Source organism: Homarus americanus, unplaced genomic scaffold (genome assembly GCF_018991925.1).
Source record: "Homarus americanus isolate GMGI-L3 unplaced genomic scaffold, GMGI_Hamer_2.0 scaffold42643, whole genome shotgun sequence".
NCBI classification, from domain to species: domain Eukaryota; kingdom Metazoa; phylum Arthropoda; class Malacostraca; order Decapoda; family Nephropidae; genus Homarus; species Homarus americanus.
Genome location: NW_024747582.1, coordinates 2986887 through 3010696, shown reverse-complemented (window position 1 = coordinate 3010696; position 23810 = coordinate 2986887). Strand labels below are relative to the sequence as shown.

Genomic DNA, 23810 nt, shown 5'->3' with positions numbered 1-23810 from the left:
TTAATATATGACGGAAGTTCTGTTTATAGATCCATGAGCTAGGAAGCGTTATAAATAGGTAAATTGGGTGAGTATCTATTATTATCCTCGTTAAATCAACTTGTTAATCATTTTTGTTAATGACTTATGCAGGAGGATTTAAGTGTTATATAATAGCACCTGTGTTAATGAGTATATGCGTATTACCTTAGTTACTTTAATATTATCTATTAGAGTAAATGATATGTATTCATAAACTGGAGTTATCTGTTAATTACTCTTGTCTTATCAATACTTTTCTTACTATCAGTGACAGATGGTTTATTAAAAAAAAAAATCCTAAATTATTTTAAGAGTAACCGCCCAAACATGCAGGTAAGTCCCGGATGATATTAACCAATCAGAAATAAGTTTACAATTTCCATGGAGACTTTACCCAATCACAACACCCGTCTCATTGATAGAGCGATGACGTAGACCAATCAGAGAATTTGTTTTGGGTAGAGTGTTGAGCCTGAGCCATGGAGGAACATCACATATGAGGATGAGTCTCGTTTAGTGACGTTTATAAGACGCCATGGGGCTTATTATTTCCAGATTTCGTGTGAGTAGAACATAATTAACCGTAATTAATAACGTCATTAGGGAATAAACACCTATAAGAGGGTAATTATGGCTGTGGAAAGGCCCATATAGGCTGACAAGATCCCCGGGAGGAGCCCCCATCTGTTAACCACATCTAATTGTATTTAGTCGTTTATTTATCGAATTTCTTAACGATTACTAATTAACTGCTCGTTACCGTGTCTCCTGTTGTTAGTCAAGGTGTGGCATACCTCCCGGCGTTATTAGAATGTTACATAATACACTGTTACCATGTTTTATTTGTTGCTATGTTGCCTGTGGTTGCCTGAGGGTGTTATTGTGGTTACGTGTGTTACCTGGTGTTGCTGTGGTTACGAGTGTTACCTGGTGTCTTTTGTGTTACCAGTGAGACTGTTATTGTGTTACCTATGTGGACTTATTGTTACTTGCTGTTAACTGTGTGACTGTTACATTCAGTTACCTGTGACTTAATGATAATTTTTGTTACATTTGGGGTTTACCGTTACTTTTACCTGATGTTCACTGACTAAAACCTGTAAAAACTGTTGCATTGTTACTGTTAGTGCTACCTGTGTGACTTCAACCTTCAGTTAACTCATTTCCTGTTGACTTACTGTTATTTACTGTTACTTGTGAGACTGTTCCTGTCACCCAAGAATAACATCCAGTTAATTTATTTTCTGTTATTTACTGTTACTTGTGAGACTGTTCCTGTCACCCAAGAATAACATCCAGTTAATTTATTTTCTGAATGTCAAACCAAACACAAGATGACAGTTTTTTTGTTTGAACTGTGCTGAAGCTTAGACACACCCCAGCTTATTTCATATGCTGATTAAATACCCAAACTTAATCCTGATTTAATCCTAACCTCAACGTAACCTAACCTTATCCTAACCTAATCCTAACCTAACCTTAACGTAACCTAACCTTATCCTAACCTAATCCTAACTTAATCCTAACCTAATCCTAACCTAACCTTAACGTAACCTAACCTAATCCTAACCTAACCTTAACGTAACCTAATCTAATCCTAATCTAACCTTAACGTAACCTAACCTTATCCTAACCTAATCCTAACCTAACCTTAAAGTAACCTAACCTTATCCTAACCTACTCTTAACTTAATCCTAACTTAACATAACCCTAACCTAACCTAACCTATGACCCAACTGAGAACAAGTGCCTAGGAAGTTGATAGGTGATGATATGTTAAATAACCTAACCTAACCCCCAGGTAGCAATAGGATATTTAATCAACAGGTAAAATGAGTTGGGGTGCCTAATCTTCAGGTGATCCAGGAAACTTGCACTAGGATTGTATGGTTAGGTTAAGATTTTGTTTTAATCCCTCCCCCCTTGTTCCCCTTCCATCTTCTCCTCCCTCCCCCTTCCTTCCTCCTTCCTCCCCCCTTCCCACCTCTCCCTTTCCTTTCCCCTTCCCCTCCTTCCCCCCTCCTATCACTTTTCAACCATTAGTTATATTACATCATGTCTACCATACTATACCATAATATCTTAACTCCTTTATTTTTCCACTTTGCAGAGAAAAAAATCAACAAAGGAGTTACTTGAACAGATTCAGGAGGTAAGAACTGACTGTCATTTGTTTTTTACTATATTATTATCCCCGTGTGCGATGAAGGAATATAGTGGCTAGCATTTGTGTCCGTCTGTCATCAGGGGTTTGTGGAATGGCTGTTATCTGTTGTTGATTGTGTGGTGTAGAGTGTAAAAAAAAGAGGTAAAATATTGTAAAAAAGTGAAACAAAGTGTAATAAGAGGGTTAAAATTGTAAAAAAAAAAATATCCCAGTGTTAAAAATTGGTAAAAAGTAAATTAAATTGTAAAAAGGAGTAAAAAATTAATACAAAGTGTGAAAAAGACACCCTAAAAAACTATTAATGAACTCTCATCTTATAGTACAGTTTTTTATTTGTATTTTTATAATTGTTAACAGCCAAATGATATTATTAAACTGGTAAAGATACATAATACCCTAAAACCTGTGCTGAGAGTCTTAAAATGGATTGGATTTATTAGTATTGTCTACAACCTTGGATTATATATAGATAAATTTATATTAGCTATTACTTTATATCAAATAAATAAATTATCGTATTACACTAAATTATTCGTCAATGCCAAATGTACCCTAGGAAATATATAATCTATTTAATGAAAGATTTGAATATTCTAAATACTATATTAGGGAGATAGAGTCGCAGGTATTCCCCGGGTTACGAACGTCTGACTTACGAACATTCACAGATAACGAACGAGGAAAACTTTAAATTTCCAGTATTTAATTTACCTGATGACTTCTATTTTACTTTAATTAACTGTATTTTATTATTTTATTTCATCTTTTGTCTTAAATTAGATGATTTTAGATGTATATAAGGACTTAAGTTATGATATAGTGGGATTTTAAGAATTGTTCTGTAAATACGGTATGGATGTGTACATTTCCGCCTTAGGAACGTCCCCGGGAATGGAACTTGATCATAACCTTGGGACCGTCTTATTTTACTTTGATTTAATTATTCACATATATTACAGGAGAGTAAATGATGGAAACTTGGACAATGAGGCAACTGTGTGTGTGAGATTTTCAAAGCTTATTTGTAAAGTTTAGGTAGTTTTTAAAGCTTCTTTGTAAAGTTTAGGCAATTTTGAAAGATTATTTGTAAATCTCAGGTGTTTACAGTATATAAGGTCAGGTTAGGTTAGGATACAAACTACCCTGACAGCAGCAGTTAATCAGGTCACTCAAGCGCATGAAAGAGATCACACGTTCATAGTCGTTAACATTCGCATCGTTGCAGGATGTGGAGGCCATCGAGGAGTACCGGGAGACTACGGAGCAGAAGCAGAAGAGGCTGGTGGGGAGCCTCGTGCTATACTCTATCGTTATCTACCTGGCTGCCGCTCTCATCTTCTACTTCCACTACTTCCCCCTCACCCTACAGGACCAGTTGTTATACGCTACACCCTTCATCGTTTTCCCTTTCCTGTACGTATCGTCTGCCTCGTGTACAGTGGGTCCTTATGTTTGTACAGTGGGTCCTTATGTTTGTACAGTGGGTCCTTATGTTTGTACAGTGGGTCTTTGTTTATGTTTGTACAGTGGGCCCTCATTATTTACATTTGTACAGTGTTTGGTACGTATCATCTGAAGTTTGGACACCCCAGCTTATTTCACCTGAAGGTTAACTGCCTTCGTGCTACCTGGGAGGGTTAGGTTTGGTTAGTTTGAAGGTGGTTGATCCTTGGGGGAAATAAGCTTTGGTGTTTAATCTTCTGGTGGAATAAGCTTGGGTGTGTAATCTGGGGTGTCTCATCTTTTAGTGGTAATAAGCTGGGGTGTCACAGCTTCAGGTGATCCAAAATATGTCTTGTTTTATATTGATTGTATTTAATATTAAGATTCTTTTAGGAATTTCTTAAACATTCCAGGACTTTTATCTTACTTAGACTCATGTTTCAAAATTATCCAGATAGAAAATTTATTTGTAGTTTTTCTTCCAGGATTTACCTTCTCAAGAGACTTCTCACATGGTACTATCACCGAAAGATCTCCAAAAATGAGGAAAAGTTGAAGAATCTCCGGGAGGAAAAGGAGAAGATCTTGGAGCAGGTGATGGAGACGGAGACATACAAAGTGGCCAAAGAGATCCTGGAGGTATATGCACCAGACCAGCTGCGGAGAACTCAGGTGTGTGGGGGCATGTGTGTGTCTTCTGTAAATCTTTTTTGTCATGATTATATTCCAATTATTTACAAAATGCACAATGCAGTTTCCTAATGACAAATAAATACACGTCAAACGCTCCCTAACGACACATTATTTCCAGATGCACAAAGCGCCAGTACCCTTACCCTCCGTAGCCCAGAGAATTCCAGCTCCCAACAACCAGCACTCAGGTGAGCTAATGAGATGTGATTCAGGACTATTATTTTATTCGGGTTTGCATGTGTGTGTGAGACTGGTGGTGGTGGTTGTGTGAATACTGTATACCATAATATATTTCTCGTTTAGTGTGTTTGTGGAAGGTTTTGATTTGATTTGGGGGTTGCAGTTACCAGATTTATTAACTATTGTAGAAAAACATTTAGATAGTAAGAACAGGGAGGTAAATATTAAACTATATTTAGGAAGTTAATGTGAGAGTATGAAGGTGTCAGCCTAGGCCCTAGAGAGTGACTGTCTTGGGAAAAATAAAATGCATTATCACTATTACAGTAAAAGAACAGATAGATAGAAGGACTTGTACTCGTAGTGTAGCCATGTGCCATTAGTGTAGCCATGTGCCATTCCACTTCATCATGCTGAAAATTTCCCCCTAATTATATGTCTTTCCTGTAAATACCCCATGGCGTTTTCCTTCTAATGTCCGTAATTTGGCTTAACATGATTGCTATTGGCCACACATTCACCCAAGGAGGTTCTGAGCTGTGGACCTTCAACACATGTATAGGAACTCCTCTGACAGCAGTTCTAGCTATAACCTTGCCTAGTTATGTGTGTGTGTGGGAGGTAAAGGTCAAGGAGTGTTCAGAATCCAGATGCTCTTGATAGGAAGGAAAGTTCAAGTGAAATAAAAATGGTCTATAGATCCTTCCATGTTTTAACTAACAATGTTATAAGATGGTGAAGGGATGGTGATGATAAAAGTGTATTAGTTAGAGGAAAGAGAGAGAGAAGACAGTGAGGAGGGAGAGGTCATGGAGGAGACAATGTGCCTCACCTTGAACAATAGATGACATAACTAGAGATAAGATGTGAGACGAGGATGAATAATGAGATAGAGGAAATGAGAGTGAGAGTTGTGTATATAGCAGAGAGATACATGAGATAGACAGACTGGGTTATGAGATAGATGAAATGAGAGTGAGAGTTGTGTATATAGCAGAGAGATATATGAGATAGACAGACTGGGTTATGAGAGAGGAAATGAGTTTTTTACACAGGTATTAGCTCACCCGGACACAGTTCACTGACCCACATCGGGGCCTGGGGGGCGAAAATGTAATAATAATAATAATAATAATAATAATAATAATAATAAAAAAGAACCATAAAGAAATACAAAAATGAAAAAAAAAACAGTGAGAAACAATATATGTATGTTGTGTTGTCAATAGTAAGAGAAACAATTGAGACCCTGCAATTGTGTGTAAATGAGGCAGAAAGTCAGATCATCAACCTGGGACTTGGTCACATATGGCAGCAGGGTCTACCATTAGACAATACATTATGCTTCCAGTATCTTCCCAGGCGGTAGTACCTCCCTGTTTGATAGCTGCTTACTACCTACTACCTGTATATAGCAGAGAAATACTTTACATGAGATAGACAGACTGAGGTGGAGAGGAATCGTGAGTGAGAATCAATTGTTTGGGGAATGTTGAGCTGATTTATATCCCCTTGCTTCCTGGCTGGAGACTGCAACATACACTTACGTTTCTTGTCACCTGGTCAACTGTTGTTTAACTACGGGAAGTTATTCTTGATTGAAATGATTTTATTCCCAATGTTGTGGTGACTTTGTATGTACTGTTACAGGTGTGTGATTGTGAAGCCCCCGTATAGTGAACTTCTCTCTCCATATAATCTGTTAGATGGGGGGTTTAGCATCTAACGGACCCTCGATATAATGGACTTTCATCTCCATGTAGTCCGTTAAATTGAGGTTTCACATCTGACGGACCCTCGATATAATGGACTTTCATCTCCATGTAGTCCGTTAAATTGGGGTTTCACATCTGACGGACCCTCGATATAATGGACTTTCATCTCCATGTAGTCCGTTAAATTGAGGTTTCACATCTGACGGACCCTCGATATAACGAACTTTCCTCTCTATATAGTTCGTAAGATGGAGGTTTCACAATTGTTGTGTTTGTGTGTGTGCGTGCGTGTGTGTGTGTGTCGGTAAACTACGAGGTGACAATCCCTTACCCTGTTGATGACGGTAAACACTTAACTCCTTCAAGATGTTCGGAGACGGGTGGTGAGCTCATCGGCGACTCCCCAGGCCGGACCACAGGGGGCCATGGGTGTACGGCCAGTTGGTCCACAGGTATTACCGCCGCACCATACCCCGGCCTTCACCCCGAGGCCGCCGCTGTTGTCGCAGTCAACGCCGGCGAGACCAGGTGAGTCACTTGAGTACGATAGATGAGTCAGTGAGTACAATAGGTAAGTCGGTTGAGTACGATAGATGAGTCGGTTAAGTACGATAGGTGAGTCAGTTGAGTACAATAGGTGAGTCAGTTAAGTACGATAGATGAGTCAGTGAGTACAATAGGTGAGTCATTTAAGTACGGTAGATGAGTCAGTTAAGTATGGTAGATGAGTCATTGAGTACAATAGTTGAGTCATTACGTATAGTAGAAGAGTCACTAGGTACAACAGATGAGTCACTACGTACAATGGGTGAGTCACTGAGTACAATATGAGTCATTAAGTACAATATATGAGTCACTAAGAACAATGGGTGAGTCAATACAATAGTTTAGTCGCTAAGTACAAATATGAGTCACTTGAGTCCATCGAGCTCTTCTCACAATTCGTTAATGAGTCGATGGAATGATTCGTCTATGGATGAATGTTGAATGTTTCTATGTGGTGAATAATGATCAGTTGAAGACAGTAGTGTGTAGTACAAGCCAGGGGACAGTGCTGTTCTGGTCAGTGATGTCTGATGTGGGTGTTGAAGTGTGTGTGGTACTTTAGTTCAGGGTTGTGTGTGTGTGTGGGAGGTTGTGTGTGTGTGTGGGGAGGGTGTTTGTGTGGGGAGAGGGAGAGGAGGTTTGTGGGAGGGAGGGAGGGGTGTTTGTGTGAGGGAGGGAGGGTTGTGTGTGTGGGAGGGAGGTGTGTGTTTGTAATGTGTGTGTGGTTTGGTGTGTATGTGTGTGGTGTTTAGATATGTATGTATGTATGAATGTGTGTGTGTGTAGTTATGTGTATATGCATGTGTTAGCTAGTGAGTTGCATGTAGTAATGTTTTATTTCATTTTAACCAACATTATTATTATTTGCCACAGCAGACAACAACACCCAGAATGGCTCCTTACCCATAGACTCTGAGCTTCAAAGACTATACCGACCCAGAGTGACTCCTTACCCATAGACTCTGAGCTTCAAAGGCTATACCGACCCAGAATGACTCCTTACCCATAGACTCTGAGCTTCAAAGACTATACCTACCCATAGACTCTGAGCTTCAAAGACTATACCTACCCATAGACTCCTTACCCATAGACTCTGAGCTTCAAAGACTATACCTACCCAGAGTGACTCCTTACCCATAGACTCTGAGCTTCAAAGACTATACCTGCTTGACCCCATATATGCTTCTTATATTAATTATCCTCATTTCCTTGTGTTGTCCAGGCTATTGCAGTACCAGTTAATGACCCTCTGCAAACATCCTATGTTGGCTTTATATCAGTCTTCTCATTGTTAGTGGCTTAATTGCTCTTATGAATTGAGTTATTAGTTGTCAAATTACTGTGTCTTAGTATGTCATTATCTTGTGGTTTATATAGTCTTATGATAGTTTTGTTTGTTTTAATATATATTGAGAGTATTTAATTATTATTGTTTATATTTTTGGTTAGTATATAGTTTTATCTATACAGTTAGCCACTTGTTATATGAGAGGACTGATGATATTAATTTTGTTGCACCTACCGAGTGTATTTTTAACCCAAGTCTGAGCACGAGTGATAGTGAATGTTGTACAAGTGACGGTGAGTGGGATGATACAGTGAGTCACGACGCAGGTATAGTCGGTGTGGGCACCCTAAGATCCGCACCGGCAGTCATGATGGCTAGTGGTGGGCCTCAAGTCCTTCCCGGTCCTCCTACTACTGGCCCCTCTGCTGTTCCTGTCAGTCCAGTCCACTACGCCTCCACCCCAGCGCCTCTCACCCTTCTTGCTGCTGCTCCACGTAAGTCTCACATGTACAGTTGCCTACGCTTATACCTGGTACAGTGGCTGGCATGTTTTGTGAGATGTGGCAATTCTGTGTATGTTTATATGGTATTAAAACTCCCTGGATGGCTCTTAAGGAACCTCACAATAACAACCAGAATGCTTTGAAAAGAATTCCTTAGTTGCCACATCTCACAAAGTGCTCCAGTCACTGTGCCAGGTATTAGTACAGGTGAGTGAACCTTTACACACGCCCCGGTGAGGTTAGGGGATAAGGAATTTTAGCCACACTTACCTTTCAGAGAGAAGTTAATATTTATAATTCACAAGAACAGTTGGCCAGTGTACAGCACCACATGTAAGTACTGTATTGCTCATAATTTCCTTCAAAAGTCTAAATTGTAGTTTAATCTTCTATGCAATTATGAATGAGAAACATGTTATTTTACCTTTTGCAATTATGGTTTTTAATCTGTTGTATCTAGATGAACAGCAGGAGAAACACCTCCCTTATCTCTCACAAGACTTTACACACTCGTATGAGAAACTTGTCATAGCTGCGTACTTTGGTTATCTTCTCATAGTTTAACTTCTAATGTTTTCGTGTCTTTAGGAAGGCACTTGTGCTTGTTTCATTATCCACAAACTCCTCAGTAAATAATTTGAGAAGTGACACCATTCTCAGTAAATTATTAAGTGACCATTCTCAGTAAATTATTAAGTGACACCATTCTCAGTAAATTATTAAGTGACACCATTCTCAGTAAATTATTAAGTGACACCATTCTCAGTAAATTATTAAGTGACACCATTCTCAGTAAATTATTAAGTGACACCATCCTCAGTAAATTATTAAGTGACACCATTCTTAGTAAATTATTAAGTGACACCATTCTCAGTAAATTATTAAGTGACACCATCCTCAGTAAATTATTAAGTGACACCATCCTCAGTAAATTATTAAGTGACACCATCCTCAGTAAATAATTAAGTGACACCATTCTCAGTTAATAGTCTCGTAAGTGACACCAAGACAAAATGTTGGTATGTTCCATGTAAAAAAGATCGAAAATTACGTTTATTAATCGACGTTGTTATTTATAGCTCCTGGCATCATCAGGGGGGATGGTATACCCCCCGGACCCCCCATGCCAAGGCCAGTATTACCACGAGAACGGGGTTACTTGGATCGCTTCATCGAGTACTTAGTGGGTGACGGGCCCACCAACCGTTTTGCCTTAGTGTGCCGTCAGTGCGAGTCTCACAACGGGATGGCACTCAAAGACGAGTTCCAGTACCTCGGTGAGTGACCAATGTTTACGGAAACGCGGACTCGATGATGATTTTAAAGATGTGTATTTAATAAATCTGAATGAATGTGACTTAGGGTAATTTATGTAATGTTTTGTCGGACTTTTTAATGTTCCAATATTATTTAGTCTAGAGTGGAATAATATAATGGGATAATGTGTGATTTAAAAAGCCCTTCCCATGACCAGAGATCCTACAGTACGTCCCATGCCAAGAAGTATCTGTGTGTAGAGGCCCGATGAATCTTAAAATGAACGACTCCTGTTATCTCGATGGGGTTGTCAAAATCCTTCATCTATTGTGTCATTTTAACACAATATGGTAAAGATAATTTTTGGCACGAGTGTACAATATACAGTCCATCGGTACAATATTCAGATACATGAAGTACTGTGTTTTTTCAATGTGTGTTTTCTTTCAGCGTTCAGATGTGCTTATTGTTTCTATTGGAATCCTGCACGGAAGCAGCGTCCCGCGGCCCCTCGTCTGGAGAACCTCTCACTCCCACCGCCGTTACCTGTTACAGAGGACCAAGAGGAAGATGATGAGGAGGAAGACGAGGAGGAAGAGGAGCAAGAGGAACAGGAGTCATCATCGAGTGAAGAGGAGGAGGAGGAGGACGAAGAAGAGGGAGGTGTGGAGGAAGAAGGTAGGTGGGGTGATGTGGGTTGTGACCAGGGCTGGATTAGGAGTTCATAAGGCCCTGGGCGAGTGGTGCCGTTGACCCCCCTCTTAAAATTTGGGACCCTAGAACTCCTGCCCAGTTTGCCCATACATTAACCTGGCTCTAGTGACATTCGGTACATCAGTGAGACAGTTGGCGACGTAATACTGTATGATGATGGTAGTTGGTCCCTTGATATGCCTGATCACCTAGAGTAAAGAGAGTGATGTGTAGTGAGGTGATGGAGGGGCAAGTTAAGTACACAACAGTAATGCTAAAACAAGTGAATGGAAGTTAATGTAAATACAGCTATTCATGTCATGTAAATTCACAGGCAAGAGAAGAGCAATAGGGTGAGTTATAGTCGATATTTCTCACGAGGTCGTTAATGAGTCGATTGTTTTCAGAATCTGGCAGTAGCAGTAGTGCCGAGGAGGAGGACGAAGAAGAAGGTCCAGTCTCTGAGGTGTCGAGCGCTAAGGCCACGTCCAGTCAAGAAGGTTTGTCTTGTGTTACTGTACTGATGTTAGAGGATAATACACTTAGTTAATGCATTTGGAGATATCATCACTACTAATACAAGTTGAGGTAAATTAATTCCCAACTGGTCAGCTTCTTACGTATATTTTCATTCAGATATACAGTCGCATGTATTGTGAGATGTGGCAACGCTGTGTTTGTTTACACTGTATTAAAACTCGCTCAATGGCTCTAAGGAACCTCACAATAGTAGCCAGATGAAGGATGCTAGATAAATATTCCACAGAGTTGCCACATCTCACACAACACACCAGCCTCTATACCAGGTGTGTGTGTATATATGAGTGACAATGTGTGTAAGAAGTCCCTTTAAGTATTTAGCAAAACACTTCGTCATTTAGTAGTTTCCTCGGTGATTGTTGTAGTAGAAATGTACCAAAAGTAAGTAGTTTGGTTATTGACATTAGTAAAGTAATTAGTGTAGTTTGGTTATTGACACTTGTAAAGTAATTAGTGTAGTTTGGTTATTGACACTTGTAAAGTAATTAGTGTAGTTTGGTTATTGACATTAGTAAAGTAATTAGTGTAGTTTGGTTATTGACCCTTGTAAAGTATAAGTAGTTTCACCACAATCACTTATAACTTGGATAACATTACGTGAGGGTAAATTTTAGTTATGTTTGGACCATGTAACTGCTTACCAGGTATTGTATATCACCCTCCTATGGACAGGTTCAATGGAGGACGTAGCCAAGACGCCCTCGACCGACCCTAGTGTCTCGGATGACCACCAGCAACACTGTGTGGCGGAAGATTTACCACTCCCCGTCACCAACCACACACCCTTAGTGAACTCCTCGAAAACTACGCCGTCTTCTACCCTAGAGGTGGAGGAAACTGGTTAAAAATGACGTGGAGAATATCCCGTTTGGCCGAGGTCGAGAAGCCAGTGTTTGTTTTTGTTTGACGTTGAGATGCGAGCTTTTAGTTCGGCCAGGGTTTAGATACGAGTGCTAGTTTTGGGCCAAGATCGAGTTACAAGCGCTTAGTTTGGCCAGAGTTTAGACAGTAAGTGCTAGTTTTGGGCCAAGATCGAGTTACAAGCACTTAGTTTGGCCAGGGTTTAGATACAAGTGCTAGTTTTGGGCCAAGATCGAGTTACATGCACTTAGTTTGGCCAGGGTTTAGATACAAGTGCTAGTTTTGGGCCAAGATCGAGTTGCAAGTGGCTAGTTCGGCCAGAGTTTAGATACAAGTGCTAGTTTTGGCTAGTTCGGCCAGAGTTTAGATACAAGTGCTTAGTTTTGGGCCAAGATCGAGTTACAAGCACTTAGTTTGGCCAGAGTTTAAATACAAGTGATAGTTTTGGGCCAAGATCTGGATACCATTGATGTGTCAGTCAGAAAGTTCTTGATGTCTCTGTTGAAACTGGTCTTTTATTTTTCTTGTGCACATTGTGATTTTGTGTTGCTGTGTTCTGTGTACATCCTATGAATTTGTTGCTGTCACGTGCACATCTTGTAATTGTGTTGCTATCGTACGCACCCCCATCTTTGTGTTGCCGACATGTGCACATACCATATTTGTGTTACTACCGTGTACATCCTGTGATTGTGTTTGCTGTCTCCTGTGCACATCCCATGAGTTTGACATTATCTGCTGTGCACATCCTGAGATTTGTGTTGCTGTTTCCTGTCCACTTCCCATGACAGTTGCTAATTTAAGCACATCCCATGAACTTGTTGCTGCATCTAGCACATGGCGCATATTTGTGTTCCCATAAATCACCGCATAGTTTACCCTGTGTTGGTTCTGCGTTGCTGTATTGGGCATAAAACCCTTATACAATTCACAAGTGTATTATTAGTTTCGTGTCTCTCACTCAAGCTTCTTGATGAGTCAGTTTTGTTTCTCACTTAAGCTTCAGTCAGTTTTGTTTCTCAAGCTTGTTACCGAGTCACTTTTGTTTCTCTCACTCAGCCTCTCTCTGAGTCAGCTTTGTTTCACAGTTTCACAGACTCATGACACAATTGTAACACCTCTAAGTATTCCCTCCCAGTTGTGTCGTGTGTCAGTCGCCCATTTACCCAGTGTTCAGCCATGACCTGGCCCGCGTGTTCATAACTATTGGTGCGTCATGTGTGTCTTGTGTGCCTATCAACACCCAATACCCTCCAACACTTTGACCTATTCTTTCAAGTCATCTCTCGAGTATTTATAACGGCAGATCTTGACGGACTTGCCGGTCGTACACCTAAGATTACGCATATTTTGAGCGTCCGCGAGGGCTCCGAGCTCCTGTATCGGGACTAAATCAATCAGTGTTTTACCTCAGTGATATTTATGTCTTAAATAAGTCTATAAGAAAGGGAAGAATTGTGGACATTGTGTTTGTTTTTTTACTTGTATTTAAAATGAACTGTTACTTAGTGACATATTCTTGGTAGACCGAGTGCTCTTCAGTTTGTTTGCTCACAAGCAGGTGCTATTAGTATTGTCGTTGGGTCCTGAGAGATGCTTGCACTCTGTCTTTTTGTTAAGAGTGGGACCTTAACCAGATATTTAAAGAGTTTTAAGCAGTGCTTTTTCCACGTTTTTCTCAGAACTGTATTATTTGTAGATGAAGCCAGCAGCATTAAGTCTTCCTACTGGTTTCATTTTCTATTTTAGCGCATAGAGCTACAGTACTTGTTCCGAGTCAGAGCGTGAATCATCGACCCGGGTGGTGTGGCTTACTAGCAGGTGACGTTGGTGTAAGATGATGGCCAACCTGCTCACCGCACACTTATTGTACAATACCTTCTGATGTTTTATTAAGGATAATAGCTATAGTAAACCTTTAATTGCTTTATAATAAACTGAATTTTTATTTCCCCAAATCTTTTTTACTGTTTTTAAATGTGTGAAATTTCCAACACAGGTTTACTCTTTATGCAAATTGATTCATTCTTCAGAAGTTTTATGCATCTTGAAATTATGTCTCCAGAAACCTGTCCTTTATACAGCTCCTACCCGACTTACGATGGGGTTAGGGACCCAAATCCAGGTCGTAAGTCGAAAATAGCGAAAATAATACATAGAAAATCTAAAATGGGTGTCCCTTTTTCTTCTCAGCACCACAAAATTCTCACTTTTAAGCTTGCCAGCCATTTTAAAGTGAATTACAAACGAAAATTTTGTCTGTGTACTGACGTTGGGACTCGAAAATACGTAATTTGAAAAATTTTTGGTACGACTGAGGCGGGTCGTAAGTGCGGGTGTTCCTGGTTACACCTACATTGTTAAACCTTGTTCTTACTTAGTCAATTTTCTTGTGACCATTTCCACTATTAACTAAGTATAACGGCATATAACAATGTAGGCGTAACTAGTAACTATTATATATACTATATTACTAGCACAGGAACTATTGGATCACCCTGTTCAGTCCTAATAAACAGGTAAGGTCATTTAGCTTATACTATAAATTAAACAACACTACAAGTATACTGTATCTTTAAAACTTGTATTTACAACAGATGAACCACACTAACATTATTATATGTAATAAAAATCACCAATCACATTATATATATAGCAAACAATGACACTATAATTCAAACAACAAAATACCAAGACACAACTCACAGAAAATAGTCATGTCAGCGCTACGTCCCATCCATGAACCCTGAGACGCGTGAACCCGTGAATCCAAGACATTACACTGTTGGGTCCTTGATGTACTGTGTGGTGTCTCAGATTCAAGGGTTCATGAATCTCAGGGGTTCATTGATGGGATGGTTGGCTGACAGGACTTTTTTTTTCCATAGCTACATAACAATAACAATATATCGTGTGTGACGTTCATTATACCATACTCTTTAAATCACACCACGTGCGTACATTATAAACATGAACAATAAATATAAAAGTTGCCTAATTTGAATATAATAGTCAATATAACATTATAGATCTATAACAAAATCTCTCCGTAGAAATATAGGTATAGGACAAGAGGTAAGGATTAAGTATATGTTCTTTATATAATCCAATACAGTAGTTATAGATGAGGATTATATCTTGTTTTTATTTTGCTTCTGTACCATGTTATAGACCTGTGATAGAATCTTAATGAAAATAATATAGAAGCGAGGTAGGGTATATAATATTGTGAATTGAGACTGTGTTCTGTAACTCACTGTAAGTCCTGACCATTCTCCCAGATCCCTGTACCATCCTCTATCACTAACACACTAACTCAGTAACATCTATAGCAACCATCTGATGGATATGATGCCTTAGGTAGGATTATCTCCAGGGAATGAGTTAGTTTATTTATCTTCTTCGAAAGGGTAGTGAGTCATCCCCAGTTCAGACGTGGTAGTTCTTTATCGCTTTCGTGGAAAAATATCTCGTTTGGTAAATTGTCTGATATCCCATCCTTCCTGCACAAGCTGATCTGTATTTTCATTCTTGTATGACGCAAGATGGTGGCCAGAATGAAGAACAACATCTCTTTTTAATTCACAGTTATTCATTCTCTCGCTGCCATCACATGTGTTCTGCTGCAATAACACGACCCAACGATAACAGCCACGTGATTTAACCCATTGCTCTACACACACTAGCATCATTTACTTCTCAAGATTAACCACTGTTCTAAGTAATGCAGTCAGAACTTAAGTTTTGCATAGATTGGACAACACCGAGAGAACTGAACTTTGTACGTTAAGTCTTCGTCACAAGATGAAAACCCACATTTCAACAATATTAAAAGGCCTTCGATTAATGCTATGATTATGCTCTTGAGAAAACCTGATCGACGTAAATTAAACTTGAAAAGTGAGAGAGATTCCACAGGCGTCATACAGTATTTCAAGTTTATATTCTCAAGTATGTAAAGAATAAAAACAGCATAGTCATAAATCACCCAACTGCTGGTGTCTCCCTGGATCTTAAGTGTGGAGTTGATATAGAAGTTTTATATATTTTTAACCCTTTGAGGATGATGGTTTCATATTTGAGCCTTTGACAATGACGGTTTAATACTTTGAAGATGCTGGTTTAACCCATTGAGGATGATAATTTATCCTTTTGAAGATGATAATTTAACCTTTTGAAGACACTGGTTTAACCCTTTGAGGATGATAATTTAACCCTTTGAAGATGATAGTCTAAAATATTGTCCCTCAAGTTATAACTTAAATCAGTAACATGGCCAACTTTGAGCTCTTGACAGGATCCATCAACACCTACTGTAAACACTAAATAACCTTCTCATTATTTCTCACATCACATAAATAACTCTCATGGTCCTGTACATTACTACCACATGTACAGTAGCTAAAACAACTATCTGTGCATACTTTGTGGGGAAACAATATGAGACCATGGACGATATATTTTGGTATATGAGGGCTGTCACCAGTCACACGGAGGGCTGTCATCAGTCACACGGAGGGCTGTCACTAGTCACACGGAGGGCTGTCACCAGTCACACGGAGGGCTGTCACCAGTCACACGGAGGGCTGTTACCAGTCACACGGAAGGCTGTCACCACCAGTCACACGGAGGGCTGTCACCAGTCACACGTAAAATTTCGGAGCATATCGACCCCCACCTGCACAGATAGTTATAGCTACTGTACACATAACGTGATGTGGAGAGTAACATACAGTACATACATAACTATACAGACATGAACAACATACTCATCACCTTCACTGTTCATCGTGTGACTAGTTTATATTTAAAGAGAAACCTATTTGAACATATTGAACGCTTAAAATCAAACTTAAGTCGCCTAGGTTCCTCTATGAAGGAAGCCTGAAATAAATGTCAAACTTTTAAGTGAAAAACTAACTTAGAAGGAATTAAGATGCTAGGAGGCCTGATACTCACAGTGAACCACTTACTGTATTGTATCAAAGTTAACTTTACTCTCTACATGACAATTGTAACCTGTTTGCTAATCTAAAGTCTTAAATTTGTGGGTTCAGATGTCCATGGCAGATGTTTTGTTAGTTTACACAATTTATATCAAGAATAAAAGTCATAAACATTCAGACTTTCTACCCATTGTATGTTAAAATGTCAAGTTGGTGTAATTTATGAGATTGTCAACTTGGGAATTATTATACTAGTACTTCCGAGGCGCTCCCATTGATAGTGACAGACGGATGACGAATAAACCCTGTAGTCTATTGGGTAGAGAGTGAGTCGGGCTTCCTGTTGAAACAAGAATCTGATTTGGGCGCCATTGATTTGTCACTATATGGGAATGCCTTTTAATCTGTACTTGTATTTTATATTTTGTGAAACTATATGTGACTAATTATAAGTCAGAGGAATGTAATGTAGTTTGAACCTGTAGCTCTCAAACACCACTAAATTCTTCACTTCTTACTGTGGTTGTTCTGTTAGGTACAGTACACTCACTCCGATAGCTATCTTTATGGGAGAGGTGGAGGGGGTCGAGATGAATTGCAAAATGAACACTATGACTCCTGTTGTCTCTAGGGTTGTCAAAATCCTTCATCCATTGTGTCATATTGTATAGCACTATATTGTAAAGATACATTTTTGGACAGAATGTACTGTACCATAAAGCTTCATATTGTTATTTTCAACCTTAGAAGCTGTTTACCACAATGGACTGAGGCCTGAATAGAGCAGACACACACACATGTCCTTCATTTGCTCTACATTAATATCAGGCCCAGAAAATTATTATGAGGCCTGGAGTGTTGTGGGGGAAGGGACGTTTATGAGACATGACTGGGCTTTCAAAATACATCAATAGTCAGCATATTAACTAACTATTGCGATATCTGAACCAATTGTGTCGACTCCTCTGCCAGTTTTAACTAAGGGATACTGTCATGATTCAAGCTGTGTCTAGGTTGGTTTCTCTGTAGGGGTATGATGTTTACCCAAACTCGTCAAGACAACCTGACCACAATACACAACAGTGGGGAGGGGTTTTATGTAACACCCCCCCCTCCTCCACTTTGGGTATAATTTTTTCTCTTAACCTTTAAATCATACTTTTGGGGTTTGGTTGACAATGAACATCCTTGTGTAGTAGTGAAGATTATTATTTTTCTTTAACCATGTGAGTCTTTTCCCACTAAGGTGCAGATGGCTCGGTCCAAGAGTAAAAATTATGTCTTTTCACTAGCCGGCAGCCTTCACTCTACCTGCCGTGACGTCTCTATAAATATCAAGGACAGAAAAATAGTTTAGTGACCCCCATTACTTCAATTTTCTGAGAGTTCCTCCTCTGTTCCTGCTGATCAGTTTTCTAATGGGGGGTGACTATAAAAGATGAGAATTGGTTAACTGTTTGTTATACGTATCTCTACAAAGAGGGAAGAGAGAGCCTCCCGGGTGCAAAGTTTCCACAGTGAATTAAGTATATACAGAGCTTGAGTGATTTCTAGTACACAATAATTACCTTTAATATTCAAATAACATAAAAAATATACTACAGACTGGAAGGATTATACATTAAAACAAATCCAAAGCTTATCATTCGGCGATCAAACTCCTGCGACAAATGGATGTTTAGGAGCAAATGAGTTAAATCCTCAATATCTGCCACTTTTTTTCCCAGGCTATGACATGAGTACAGTAATGTATTTGAAGGAAGTCTTATCTAGGTATCACCGACAGTCTCTAAATGCACTAAACTCAGTCTAGGTCCATCTTGAGTAACGCCTCCGCTTGTCTGTTGTACACCCGGGACTCTCGCATCTTGGTCAGCGCCTGTTTGAAGTCCGCTGTCGTGATAGATCGTAGGGGCTCCGTCGACTCAACGTCCCAGGTTCCTAACTGTCCTAGTGTGTCATCCCCCAAGCCATTCCTATAAGACACAAATATAAGTAATGTAATACCTTATACCTGTAAGAGTAGTATAAGGTAGTGTTAAGGTGTTTAATAATCAGGTGAAATAAACTGTGGTGGGCGAGATGATACAGTAACTCTACATAGATACTGTTATTTCTGTCACTGGTATACCACAATGGCTTAACTACACCATCTACAACATCACATTTCATCATTGTTATCAGTTTTAAGGACATATTCCACACTTGTCCGGGTTACCTCAATAAACATTAGACCGGATCTACTATGTCAAAAAAAACCACATACAACTCACGTCTCATCCAAGAGGTGACGAAGACGATACACAGATGCCGTCCGACACAGTTCTAACAGGTCTGAGCCGGAGAAGCTCTCGGTCTGTCGCGCGAGGGAGGCGATGTTTGTGTCGTCCGCCACCGACTCGTCGCGTAGGACCAAGTGTAAGATATCCTCTCTTTGTTCCATTCCCTGGACGACACAAAACACGGGATTTATTAGTTTTATTATTATTTTCCTTCCAGCTCTTGATAAAATATCTGTCCCTATATTGATAAAAGTTGCATTTTATTTACCTTAATGTAAATAATCAACACAAGACACTAATTGTGATTTACAGAGGAAGTAAATAATGCAAATTAATGGACGAAAATTATCATCACACTGTAACGTAAATGTCCGACAACTGACCGGCAACGGGATCTGAAAAGCCGCCGGCATGCGTCGCAGGATGGCACGGTCCACATCTTGGGGTCTGTTGGTGGCTCCCATCACCACCACGCAGCGGCTGTGGTCGGTGGCCAGTCCATCCCATTGCTGCAAGAACTGTGCCTTCATCATGGCCGTTGCCTCGTGGTCCCCGGTGGCACGAACACGTAGGAACGAATCTGAACGGATAAAAAAATACAAGAATTTGACCCTTGGTGGCAGACTATATCCTGGGTAAATAATGTAAGTTTTTGTACTAATAAATACCAAATATGTTTAGTATCATTTCATCTTTCTGAATTTTGTGTAAGATTTTTACCGATTTCGTCAATGAAGATGATGCAGGGTTGTATCTTGGAGGCCAGGGAGAAGACCGCGGAGGAAAGCTTCTGGGATTCTCCGTACCACTTGTCTGTCAGGGCGGCCACGTCGAGGTTGATGAAACGAGATCCTGCCTCCTTGGCGACGGCCCGAGCCAAGAGGGTCTTACCACACCCTGGAGGTCCATGCAGCAACACCCCTGGAAGTAGACAACAACTCTACCTTAGGGATCACATTATGACTGAAACCTCGGAACAGTAAGTACTAGTACAGTTAAAAGTGTATCTGAAAATAATCTCTAAATAAAATGAAACCAAAACACACACCATAAACTTTGGTGATGACAAAAAGAAATTACAGGTATATAAAGTTTTGATAATTACTCGATTTATGATAAAAAATGTCACAAACGACTGAAATTTGTAAAAACCTTTGGGAGGCTGGATAAGCTTGGATGCCTGGAGACGGTTTCGCTGCTGTATAGGCAAGATGAGAGTCTCCCGCAGCTCACGGATGACGGTGGTGAGGCCGGCCACATCCTTCCATGAGGTGGTGAGCTGTGATGGTTCCACTAACTGGCTGGCAATCATCATCTCGTACTCGCTGAGCTGTGGGGAGACATCCATCATAAGTGGCATCAAATACTGTAGACAGGAACAGTACACTCACTCCAACAAAGAATGAACCCCACCACTCCCTTGTCTCAGTAGAGTTGTCAAAATCCATCATCCATTGCGTAGTATTGTCAACATAAAACCATTATTATATTTCTTGGACACATTTACATTACTGTGGTCAATCATGAAGGCCTAAACACAATATATTATAGCAATTAACATGATAATATTTGGATGACTTAAATATTATCAACCAAGCTTATTTAACCTGATGATTAAAGAGGCTAATTCTAATTGAAGGGGGATTAAGTTGGGATAAGTAAAGTTAGATTACATTAAGTTAGGTTGTAAGTGAAGTTAGATTAGATTAAGTTAGATTGGGTTAAGTGAGGTTAGATTATGACAGATATGGTTAAGTTAGCATTAGGATGTTCCATTGTTGAGTGAAATAAACTGGGGTGCCTGACCTTCACATAGTCACACACACTATCAGCTGATGCGTTAAAACTCACTGTGACTTTCTCCTTGATGCCCAGCCGTTGCATCACTTCCTGGGCCTGAAAGTAATAAAAAAATAACAATTACTCTTATTAGATGAAACATAAAAGAGTTAGCAATATATGATGATCTAATCTAATTATTAAAAAAATCTTATACTTTGGAATTACTGAGTTTTTTATTTTATTTTTTTATGGGGATTAAAATTCCTCTTATATTAGATAAATATAAATAACTGTTAATTCATTTATAGTGAGAGAATAGATATATCAGTCATACATTATTTCTTATTGTAAAAACATTCATATACCTGTACAGTGAAACCTCCCTATAATGAACTTCTCTGTACATATAGTTCATTAGATGGAGGTTTAACATCTAACGGACCCTCGATATAATGGACTTTCCTCCTCATATTGTACGTTAAATAGGGGTTTCACTGTACTGTAATTGTGTCCATCTAAAAAAAAACCCATAAAACTTGAAAATCGTAAAAAATCTGACCTTCCTCTTAGCGTCCTTCTTCTGCTTGGCGGTCGGGTCCATGGCAGACACAAGCAGCTTCACGGTGAAGTACGAGGCAGCCGTAGCAAAGGCCAGACGCACCAATAGGGACAGCACCTCCCCACGTGTCAGCTCCCCTCCTTCCATGCCAGCAGGGCGCAGCGACAACAACCTCAACACCATCAACACCGCACACCTCGACCGTCCTCTACCGTGACATCCAAGACCTTTTAACTTACATATTCAGAAGCTTATTTGACTAATTCCTAAATGTTAAGGTAAGGAGCAAATTTTCTTTAACCTGAAGCTTAATCCCCAGCTTATTTCACCTTAAGCCTCTAGTTTGTTTCACCTGAGTATTAGCCCCAGTTTATTTCACCTTAAGATTAGCCCCCAGTTGTTTCCCCACCTTATTTCACCTTATGATTACACCCCCAGCTTATTTCATCTAAAGCTTAACCACCTTCATGCTATTTGATGGATTAAGTTAAGCTTACGTTAGGGTGGTTAATCTTTAGGTGAAATAAGCTGGGGTGGATATTATTCAGATTATCTCTATCGTAACTCAAGTCAATAAATAAATATGTTTACCCAATCCTTCAAGTAATATAATTTAAACCTTGAAAACAAAATCCTGCAAAAAATATTAGTTAAATTTACATAGATATTGACCACTCATGACCACTCATTAACCCACCCAAGAGAGAGCGAGGCGTCGTCTGCAGGAACACCGTCTCCTCTCACCTCTTTATTTGACGCTCTAACTAACTAATATGGCTGATTTTATACCTTTTTAAGACTCTCTGATAAGTTATATTCTTTCTCGTTTCCAAATTATTTCTCTTTAGTATAAATATGTAAAATGCGAAGGTGTTTTATGGGATAATTTTGCCTCACGGTGAAGTATGACGACACTTGGCAGGATGTAAACAATGGCGTAGTCGTTCACATAGTCGCTCAGATCCGATGCTTAAAAGAACGTCCTTTTAGGTTATAATTATCAAAATATACTTCTCTCTAAATATTTAAAACATTAATAATTATTTTAAAATATACGCAATTTATATAATATTATTTAAATTGATGTATATATTGACGAGCAACTCCATATATTTTACTCATATTTGAAACTTAACACTATATTATAATTTCCATTTACTTAGCAATAGTTATTTATTTTCGTCCACTGGAGCTCACTAATAATTTTTAGAACAATTAAATTTTCTAAACGTTATTTAATAATATTGAACAACTACCTCAGTGAAAGATATACCTTAATATTTAGGTGAAGCTTAAAAGTAAAAGCACCATCTTGAATGCAGATAAATATTGAGTACTATAGGGGATACGGCCACCGCCTTTTACATAATCATATTTTTTTCTTTTATTACTGTAATTGTTTGCGTTGTGTTATTCTTACTGTTGCTGTTATATTTTATGAATAATATTATAGTAATTATTATTATTTGTTTAATTATATTATTTTTCGTTGTTATAATTATTATGTAATTATAGTTATCAGCTTATTATAATGTTTACTGTAATTATCATGTAGTTATTATCACCTTCAAGATTGCTGTTGTTAAACTTATTATTATTACACTATTACTATTATCATTATGGTAATACTGTACAATACGATTATTTATATTGAAAACTAATACAAACTATGATACCTTATCAGTCAACATATCATCACTAATGAAAATGTAGTTAAGATTAAACAAATGTGATAATTAGTTATATATCAGAGTATCTTATTTTTAGATGTGAAAAAAATACAATATATTTCCTGGTTCTCGTGAGGGCGATGAATCCTCTCCCGACTGTCACAAACAAACATCAATATAAATTAGTGTTTGTGTAAGTGTTTGGGTGTATCTGTGTATGTGTATATATAATGTGTACTTGTGTATGATATTTGTGTATAAGTATGGATGTGTGTAAGTATAGGAAGTTGTTTAAATCTCTTTTATTCGCCTTACAGAAGAAACTGACCGTCTTTGCTCCTCGACCCAACAAATACGTCTGCCTGTCTGTCTGAGATCACCAGCGACTCAAGACAGATCACCTTCATTATATTGTGGCCCTTAGCAGTACTGTGAGTGTTTAATTGCTTTATTAAGTAGTGGTATTTCATTTCCGCACACAACATTTCTACCACTAATCTATTATCATATTCGAATAAGACGTCTAATTATAAGATAATTTTCTTCTATTACATTACCGTCACAAATGTATAATAACGGAGGTACTGTATCCAAAATGTTCTCTATTTTCTCCCGTCATTATCGCCTACCTCATCCCCCACACTGTGTCTCCTTCATAAATCAT

General features: G+C 38.9%; 2 protein-coding genes across 3 annotated transcripts; one reads left to right on the top strand and one right to left on the bottom strand.

Moving 5' to 3' along the window:
* The first annotated feature begins 477 nt into the window (after window positions 1-477).
* On the top strand, window positions 478-13844 carry LOC121879762 (endoplasmic reticulum junction formation protein lunapark-A-like). 2 transcript variants are annotated; one of them, XM_042386531.1, is made up of 11 exons: window positions 478-583; window positions 2132-2173; window positions 3414-3601; window positions 4117-4303; window positions 4443-4512; window positions 6586-6747; window positions 8380-8547; window positions 9636-9833; window positions 10264-10491; window positions 10914-11006; window positions 11719-13844. In XM_042386531.1, the coding sequence occupies exons 1-11, from the start codon at window positions 557-559 to the stop codon at window positions 11889-11891; spliced, it is 1536 nt and encodes a 511-aa protein (XP_042242465.1). In that variant the 5' UTR covers window positions 478-556; the 3' UTR covers window positions 11892-13844. The 2 variants fall into 2 exon arrangements, with proteins under 2 accessions (XP_042242465.1, XP_042242466.1); XM_042386532.1 differs by lacking the exon at window positions 8380-8547 and having other exon boundaries at window positions 486-583.
* A 4453-nt stretch (window positions 13845-18297) lies between these two features.
* Window positions 18298-22400, bottom strand: LOC121879734 (outer mitochondrial transmembrane helix translocase-like). Its single transcript, XM_042386501.1, has 8 exons — window positions 22174-22400; window positions 21477-21684; window positions 20987-21031; window positions 20288-20465; window positions 19856-20056; window positions 19519-19715; window positions 19127-19299; window positions 18298-18829 (listed from the first exon to the last, which is right to left on the bottom strand). The coding sequence occupies exons 2-8, from the start codon at window positions 21657-21659 to the stop codon at window positions 18658-18660; spliced, it is 1149 nt and encodes a 382-aa protein (XP_042242435.1). The 5' UTR covers window positions 21660-21684; window positions 22174-22400; the 3' UTR covers window positions 18298-18657.
* Between the last annotated feature and the right edge of the window lie 1410 nt (window positions 22401-23810).